The sequence below is a fragment of the Brachyistius frenatus genome, unplaced genomic scaffold (assembly GCF_029030835.1).
Source record: "Brachyistius frenatus isolate BFR_SWC_R1_liver_20210118 unplaced genomic scaffold, ASM2903083v1 Contig_238, whole genome shotgun sequence".
NCBI classification, from domain to species: Eukaryota; Metazoa; Chordata; class Actinopteri; family Embiotocidae; genus Brachyistius; species Brachyistius frenatus.
In genome coordinates, this window is record NW_027210837.1 from 836 (window position 1) to 9,694 (window position 8,859).

An 8,859-nucleotide genomic window follows, 5' to 3' on the forward strand; every position below is an offset into this window, starting at 1 on the left:
GATGAAGAAGAGACATCAGTCTGCTAACAAAGAAGATTTAAATGAAAGGCCCACTTACTCAACTTCTTCCTGTGAACTCGTCTCTCGTCCTCTTGTCCTTCAACAACCGTCTGTGTCTGCAGGCTGTCTCACACTGAATCTCCTTCATCCAGACATAAAACAATAAGTCATTCTGAACCTGCAGAGCTCAGCGATCAACTGACATATGACTTTAATTTCAATCATATTAATATTTAACCCACATCCAAATCCCTGACAACAGGAGTGACTATCCTCCTCGTTAAAAAACTACAATAAAACCATCTTTTTATGACTTTATTTCCATCTCTACATTTCACTGTTAAATGTGAACAAGACAAATGAAATACTCTCAACGTCTTAACCTGAAAAGTTAATTCCGCTGCGTTAGGTAGATATTAATCTACAGTTTCAGGTCACAATCAATGAACTAGCAGTCTAATAATAAGGAATGTAAATAATCCTCCTCATGTCATGTTCTCTTATTTCTACGACATTGTCAACTTCTCTTTGTGGATGTTTCTTCTTGTCGAAAATGTTGTTCGCACGTAGTTTTTGTCCAGTCTGACAATTCCTGCAGTTCTCAAATGTGTCCACAAGAGGGCAGCAAACAGTCTGTTCTGTCATATTGATGGACTCTGGAGGACCCTGACTTCTGATTGGATCAACTCGAGAGGTGTGTTTCCCAGGTTGATCACTAAAGCTAACTTCCGCTACAGAAAGACCGAATTTACCATATTAAAAAGCCGACTTTGTCACTAGTTTTTTTTAAAATCCAGTCCATATTTTAGGCAGCCGTCAATCTTTTTACACATGCATCTATCTTCTGCTGCCATTAAAACAGAAACGAAACGTTTTCAAGCACGTTTGTTCATAACAACTAGTCTATACGTTTTATTTTGGAGGTAACAGGAAGTGTAGCTCTCATGTAATTCTTTCTACTCTTACTATTCCGTGAGTTCCCCACTGTGTCCACAAGGGGGCAGCAAACAGCCGGCTCTGTCGGACTGCCTCTGATTGAATCACCTCGAGCTCTGTATTTACCACGTTAATAACTATTTTCTTTACTAACACGATTACAAAAGTAAATGCCGGTTAAGTGGAGAAGGTAGACAGCACTTCAGTGTGTTATACATAATACATACATTATTATAACGCATCGTAATAATTGATGCTTTAATTTTGGCTGTCCAACCTATTTTATTCTCCTTGGTTCAAGTTCTGCTTTTTGTGTTTGAGAATCACGTTGCAACCAAATTTTCAAGCAACAGTCGAGTGTGACACGTTTAAAGTGAAATAACTGAGTAGGAACATTTAAAACGCTGATGGAAAATTATTTATTTCTCCTTTTATGCACAAATATTATGATTAGTTAGTATGATTATGATTATTTGTGAAAGTTGTACTTAATTGATTGTATGTTAACAGTTCAAGGAAACGAAAGGAGGAGTTGAATCGTGTCGTCCCGACAAATCTTGCTGTGAACAGAAATCTCCATTCATTTGAACAGTTACTGCAGGACTGAACACTGCCTGTAGGGGGATGCACACGACAACTCGTATGTCGTAAAACTGGTGCTTCAACTCATCAAATGCACTCGAAAACAAAGTCGTCTCTAAGTTTCCACCATGAGCTCCCCGGCGGCTGCAGCCTGGCTTTCCCGGCCCCCTGCGCTCTGCGCCCGGACACTGCGTGCGCCCCGGGTCGCTCAGGTCCTCCGAGCCTCCTCAGCTGTTTGGACCAGAAGAAACTTAAACGTCCAGGCGGCGACTGAGGCCGCGAAGCTGAAGAGCATCGATGATCTGCCGGGGCCCAGTTTGTCCACCACTCTTTACTGGCTGTTTGTCAAAGGATATGCGGATAAGAGCCACTTACTGCAGGTACAGGAGTCAGGCTGCACAGGTCTGAGGACAAACACTAGTTGTTAATTCTTTGTAAATTCCCACTCTGAAAAGTGCTGAAAGTGTGACGTAACATTTGCTGGCGACGGGAAAAAGCTTATGTAATTCAGAAATGTATTGTCCAGAGATTTGATTATTTTTTTATTAATTATAATTTGACTCAAGCAACTTCCAAGTATGACAAATCTGTATATAATCTCCATTGGTTTTATTTTTTTAGATTTTTAGTTAAAAATATTCCGAAATAATTTTCATTTTGTAAATAGTCAGAATAACAGGAATAGAGGAAGGTCCACTGGATGTGTTTACAACAATCGGATCGTTTTTAGAAATGTACATAGTACCTCATTTCTTGTGCATTTCTTAAAATCTGTCAAAAATGATTTAACTTAAACTGTTATATTTCTCCTAAAAATAGAAATGAGTTGTGAAGAATTTCAGAGTATTACAGAAATATATTACAGCACTCTTAACTATTGATGCATGTTAGCAGCTTTTCAATGTTTAAGTGAAACAAATTTGACTACTTTTAACTACTGGATAATATAATTATGAGTTGATTATATGATTTTTCTTTTGTCATAAAAGTGAAGGAAGTAGTGACTATATATGTATATGTATATAAAATTGTGGTTCCTAGATGCTGTGCAGGTACCTCAAAACTCTTGTTTAAATGTACTGACTTATATTAAACTCCAAGTTACGTTTTATATCAACCACATTGCCATCATTTTCTAGGTCTTCCAGAAGAGTCTGTATGGGCCCATCTGGCGCTCCAGGTTCGGGCCGTTTGACATCGTCAACGTGGCGACTCCGGATCTCATCGCTCAGGTGATCCAACAGGAAGGGCGCTTCCCGGTCCGAGCCGAGCTGCCTCACTGGAAGGAGTACAGGGAGCTGAGGGGACAGGCGTACGGACTGCATGTGGAGTGAGTGGAGACGATGTCGTCACGGAAACATTTTATTGAGCGGACAGAGAAATCCGGAAGACCAGCTGGATGGAGGATGTCACCTGACCAGAACAGAAGCTTACGTGGCCACAAAGCATTAGAAACCCTGTCGAATCTTCTGAACCTAAAACCTTTGTTTCAACTTTACAGCACAGGACTAGAGTGGTACCGGATCCGCAGCGCCCTGAACCCCAAGATGCTGAAGCTGCAAGAGGTGTCGACCTTTGCTCCCATCATCCACCAGGTGGTCGGAGATCTGCTGCGACGCTTTGAGGTTCTCCGAAGTCGCAGTCCGGATCAGGTCACAGTTTCAGATGTGGTGGCCGAGCTCTACAAGTTCGGCTTTGAAGGTGGGAGCCACTGCAGGACGACCTAAGCTGGAGGGTCGGGGGGCAGCTTCGGGTTGTCGTGATCCTTTTCCTGTCTTTTACCCTGCAGGGATCTCCTCCATCTTGTTTGAGACCAGGCTGGGCTGCCTGCAGGAGGAGATTCCCCAAAACACTCTGCGCTTCATTGCTGCTGTGAACAACATGCTGATGCTGTCTGAGACGGTGCTCCTGTTTCCACGCTGGAGCCGCAGCATCCTCCCCTTCTGGAAACGCTTCGTTCAGGCCTGGGATGATATCTATGATGTAGGTATGTCGCTGAAGAAACCAAAAAGGGGAAAATTCATCCGACTTTGTGTTCCAGTTTCAGGTTCACTTTCAAGTTGGGACATTACATTGGCTTTTGTGCTTTTGCATGGCAGCCCAGACTCTCATCGACAGACGAATCGCTGAAGTTGAAGCTCAGGTGCGCAGCGGCGAGCCTGGAGACGGCATGTACCTGACTCACCTGCTGTCGTCGGGCAAACTGACCCGAGCCGAGATCTACACGAGTGTGACGGAGCTGATGCTGGGAGGAGTCGACACGGTGAGAAGGGGGACGATGGTCCCTAACGGTCCCTACGGTCCCTACGGTCCCTCCTGATGGACTGCTTTCCTTTTTCTTTACTGTTTGTGATTGTCAAAAACAAAAAGCGTCCACACACCAAACCTTCAACTGAATTAGTTCATCTTAAATCAGTATTTTGTAATTCATCAGTTTAGTGTTTTTTAAATCCATGATTTGGATTTCGAGGCATCTTCTTAATCCCAGAAAGCCTCTCGTTTGAGTGTCGAGCTCAAGCGAAGGTCCAAAAACAGTTTTCATTGTGAAAAAATACTGAAAACATCTGTTGAAACTCTGTAGAAACGATGAAGAAGCAGGAAACACGAACAACTTGTTGCTCCACATTGTGATGAAGACACTGAGAAAGCAGGTCGGATGTGCGATGGGTGATGGATGTTTTTGTCGACTGAGTTCTTTGCTCTTCGTTTGTGTGTTTGCGTGTCATGTTTCCAGAGAACTTCTTGTGTAACTCTTCAAAAAAGGGAAACAATGCTCTTTGGTATTGAGGAAACGTTGGCGGCTGGAGACCCGAGCAGGTTGACAAAGCTGCCGGTGTCAGATCGGAGAGTTGTCCGGCCCGACGCTGGAATTTCACTTCACGGCTTCAGTATTGTTCAGCGTCAGCTCACCGGGCCTGTGAAAGCCATCGGCTCCTTTCCCACAGTGGATTGTTTATCAGCTTGAAACATCTGACACGCATGAATGCAGGCAATTTCTCAACACTTTACATTTGAAAATGAACAAAAGCTTTCCAGACATGTCAGCTGATGTGTTTGGTTTTGCTCAGGGAGCAGATCTCTGTTCCAGGCTAACAGGTTTAAACTTAAATTAAACTTCTTCCTTCATGAAGACTGAAAACAAAGAAGTTCCAGATGAGTTCTGTTGCTGTGAAAAAACTGCATCACAAACTCGGTTGATCTCTGTGTTGCACACAAAGTTAAAGGAGTGGACTTGACTTGGGATTTGTTTGTCTTGGACTTCAGCCTCACTCAGACCTCTTCAGCCAAAACACAGATCTGGGCCCACATCTGCACAAAACACAGATCTGGGCCCACATCTGCACAAAACACAAGGTCACTGGCAGACTGAAAGTCTGTGATGACTTTACACTGACAGTGATTTATAACAAGGCTCCTTCCACTGGTAAAAATTGCGTGCCTGCTCAGGCGCTGTTCAGAATCTGTCTGATGACACGAGCAGGAGACGTAATTGCAAGAAAAACAAGCACCGGTAACGTGTTTTTGTTCCGGCGCTCTGTTTCTGTCAGCAGGCAACAGACACATTTCTTTAGTTATTAAATTCCCTGAAGCGCTCCTCTGCTCACGGACAAACCCTTCAGTTGTGCCCGAAGGAGTCAAAACCTACCGCAGCAGAGATTGCGGTTGATGTTACATGCACAGATGCACAGATCGAGCTGTCACGGAGCCGTACGGCTGCATTCCCAAGTGAGGTTGAGGCTTGTCGCAATTGGTTTAGCCCTGAGCTGGAGTTTGTGAGATCCAGAGATCTTTGTAATCGCAGCTGTAACAAGAGCAGAGATAAGGTCGACATTCTTTGATAAGAGATCACAGACTGAACCGATGTGCAGAAACACAAAAGTTGAAGAAAGAAAAAGCTGGAAAGGTCCAGAGGCAGTTTTAACTCCTTAAAACAAGACAGGAGGATCTGTTTCAACAAGGATTTTGCTTTTTCAAGAACAGATATCATGTCTTTTCTTATTTTCGTCTGGATACTGACTCACTGTTCGGGGTGTTTTTTGTCATTTTCCACTTTGACCACACTACATACTGCAAAGCTACACGTGGGTATTCACTCATTCTTCTACCTCCTGATCTCAGACGTCCAACACCTTGTCGTGGGCTCTGTACCGTTTAGCGAAGGACGGCAGGGCTCAGGAGCGACTGTTCAGCGAGGTGAGCTCAGTGTGTCCCAACAAACGGGAGCCAACCACAGACGACCTGAGCAGGATGCCCTACCTGAAGGCCGTCATAAAGGAGACGCTACGGTGAGCCGATAGGGTCTGCTTCTCATCAGCTGACAGACTGCCCGCTCCTCATTTAAAGCTTCAAACCAAGCACAGAAGTCATTAAATACGTCAGGGAGGCGGACGTCAGTTAAGGCCTTCACGCCCTGCCGCATGCACCGAGCGTCCCTCGTATCCTGCAGTGGTTTCGAATCCTCTTTGCATAGTGCTGTTTCTGCTTTCGACCCGAGAGCCAATCCATCCCAGTTATCTGAAGGCGGCGTCTCGTAACAAAGAAACCCTTTTTCACAATATCCACACAGTTTTGCAATCTGTTCCAACCAGATAGTCCCACATAGCAGAGAGCTGATTCACCCGCTCTGTAACTCTCATCTCACTTGTAGTGTTGAGTTGTCTGCTCTAATGTAGGAAAAATATCTGAAAGAGAAAAAAGGCAGCAGGTTCAGCTCATAATACTTTAGTCTTTTTGAATGTTCTTAGCAGCTTTTACTTAATAGATTATTTTGACTTGGACTTCAGTAAAAGACATGAATACTTCCACTGCCCTGCCCTGCTTATGTGCTCAGGTATGATCTTAGTCATCAGGTACAACTGACGTAGAGCTGCGCACATCATGTTAGTCATAAAGTGAATAAACCACATGAGCACTCTGCAGGTTGCGTCGGTCTCTGATGTGGAGCTTGATTCGGTCCTTTTGTCTTCCCCGTCCAGCCTGTATCCTGTGGTGCCTGGAAACGGACGCTTTATTTCAGAGACTGCGGTGATTGTGGACAACCACTGGTTCCCAAAGAAAGTAGGAAAATGGAATAAGACACGCGGGATGTAATGTGACGACGCCTCCCAGAGCTCCTCTCACGTGAACCTTTCAGTATGTCTGCTTGAAATAAACGGTTCTTTTTCTGTCTTCAGACTCAGTTCCACTTGTGTCACTACGCAGCTTGTCACGATAAGGCAGAGTTCGTGGATGCAGAGAACTTCATCCCGGAGCGGTGGCTTCGCGTCGAGGCGCCGAGCAGCCGCTGCGGCAGAGTGACGCCTGGCTTCTACCAGCACCACCCGTACAGCTTCATCCCGTTTGGTGTGGGGGTGCGAGGCTGCGTGGGGAAGCGGGTGGCGGAGATGGAGATGTATTTTGCTCTGTCCAGGGTGAGTGACATAGACGCAGCATTACTTTTTATTTGAACAGCCGACAGGACGTTTGCTTTTAAAGACAGAAAGCTGACTGTTGTCTCACAGCCACAATGAACCTTTTTTTTTGCATGATTAACTTTTTTTTAAATGCATACCAGACATGTGTAGATCTTTCTGAACATCCCTCAACCTTCCAAGCAACCAGTAGTTTGAGATACTTTCATATCGTTGTCCCGTATATCCACCGGAAGTTTTAAGTCTTTAATTCGAGTTTTACAATTAAGGCCAAGTCTTAAACTACGAGATGACCAATCACATTGACCCTCCAGGATTTAACACAGACATCTTTCGATAACCTAACTACTAAAGTCTTACAAAAGGAAGTTTCTTGTGAGAAAATGAGGGTCCAGTTATTGATCCTGCATCAAAGTGATGAGATTGTGCGTCGCCCCGCAGCTCATGCAGCACTACAAAGTCCAGCTTGAAGACGGAGCGCCAACCGTGGAGCCTAAAACTCGTACACTGCTCATCCCTGCAGAGCCCATCAACCTGCGCCTCCTGCCCAGAGCCTGAGGACGGTCCCACCGGTGGGCAGCACTGCATGTGCTCACAATAGAGGTTTCTTCCTTTTCATGTTTAAAATATGATCTAATAGTTGGACTAAAGGGCTAAAAAGGTATTTTCCTCCACCAGGTATTTTATCCTCAAGTATGAATGACTAATTCAACAGTGAACTTCATACTCGGACTCCTTCTGCATGATAATGAACATAACCACAGCGTCCATGTTTTTACTGTGACAAGTCCAATATCAAGTCCTGTTTATGTGCACTGCACATGTGTGTGTGTGTGTGTGTGTGTGAAAGCATAGATGTGTTTCTTTGTTTTGATCAATCCATTTGAATTTAAAATCTAAGCAGGTGTGTGTCGAGGATGTTTCGGGTGCACACTGCCCCCTTCTGACGATGCTGTAGAAATACAGTCTGTTGATCCACCAGAACATTTTGAACCACTTGGAGGCAGCTGAGGTTGAATCATACAATAGTTCACACCCAACACTACATTTATTTTTAACTTCAGTATCAATATGCTTAAATAACGAGGCAGGAAAAGTAGAGTATGAAACAACTAGAAGGCAGTGAAGGAAAGAAGGATCCTCCTCTATTACTGTGGTCAATTTAATAATATTTGTAGTTTGTAGCCATGGACACAGGTTTGCTAACAAGGTAAATACAAATAAAATGTATTTTATCATATAATCGATCTCTTAATATCTTTATGTTAATTTGTTTTACAGGTAGAAATTAATTTTCATGTATGACCTTGCATCTGAAATGTAATGCCGCTTACACTGACACAAAGTACCAGTGTGCTACGAGGCGAATTCACGTTTCTTTAAGCACATCAAAATGCACACAGTATTTTTATATTTCTGGTCTGAACACGTTGCTTATTTTGATCTACTTGTATGTTCATGCATTTTTTGAAGGATGTTCATTTGACATTCATCCAAAACAAATGTGAAAATATGAATGTTGCTTTTCTGTTGCACCACACTCACAAATAGTTCCATCATAACTCCTTAATTACACCTGTCAATACATTTATATTACTGCATGTGTAGAATTATGTCCAACACCTTAATTAGTATTTTACTTTGTCAAGGTGAACCTCATGTTAATTTCTTTATTTGCTGTTGTACTTTACATTTTGCATGTAACATGATATATGAAAAGTAACTAAAGCTGTAACGCATTAAAAAGTGCAAATATGAAGAAAAGGGATAAAGTACCACAAAAAAGTCATGTAAATAAATGAATTGTCAACAACAGTCTTTGGTAGGAGAGAAATAAGAAATAAAAAGTGTCAAAGAAATCTTTCTGCTTCTGAGCTGAAGTACTTCCTGTATCATTGTTGTTTGTTGATGTCTGTGGATGCATTTAAAA

At 43.2% G+C, this 8,859-nt stretch overlaps 1 protein-coding gene across 1 annotated transcript; it reads left to right on the top strand.

The window, feature by feature from the left end:
- Positions 1-1,550: 1,550 nt before the first annotated feature.
- cyp27a2 (cytochrome P450 family 27 subfamily A member 2) lies at positions 1,551-8,789 on the top strand. The gene is made up of 9 exons (XM_069720374.1): positions 1,551-1,898; positions 2,658-2,848; positions 3,020-3,219; positions 3,308-3,505; positions 3,618-3,781; positions 5,638-5,804; positions 6,495-6,576; positions 6,693-6,929; positions 7,371-8,789. The coding sequence occupies exons 1-9, from the start codon at positions 1,647-1,649 to the stop codon at positions 7,485-7,487; spliced, it is 1,608 nt and encodes a 535-aa protein (XP_069576475.1). The 5' UTR covers positions 1,551-1,646; the 3' UTR covers positions 7,488-8,789.
- Positions 8,790-8,859: the final 70 nt, after the last annotated feature.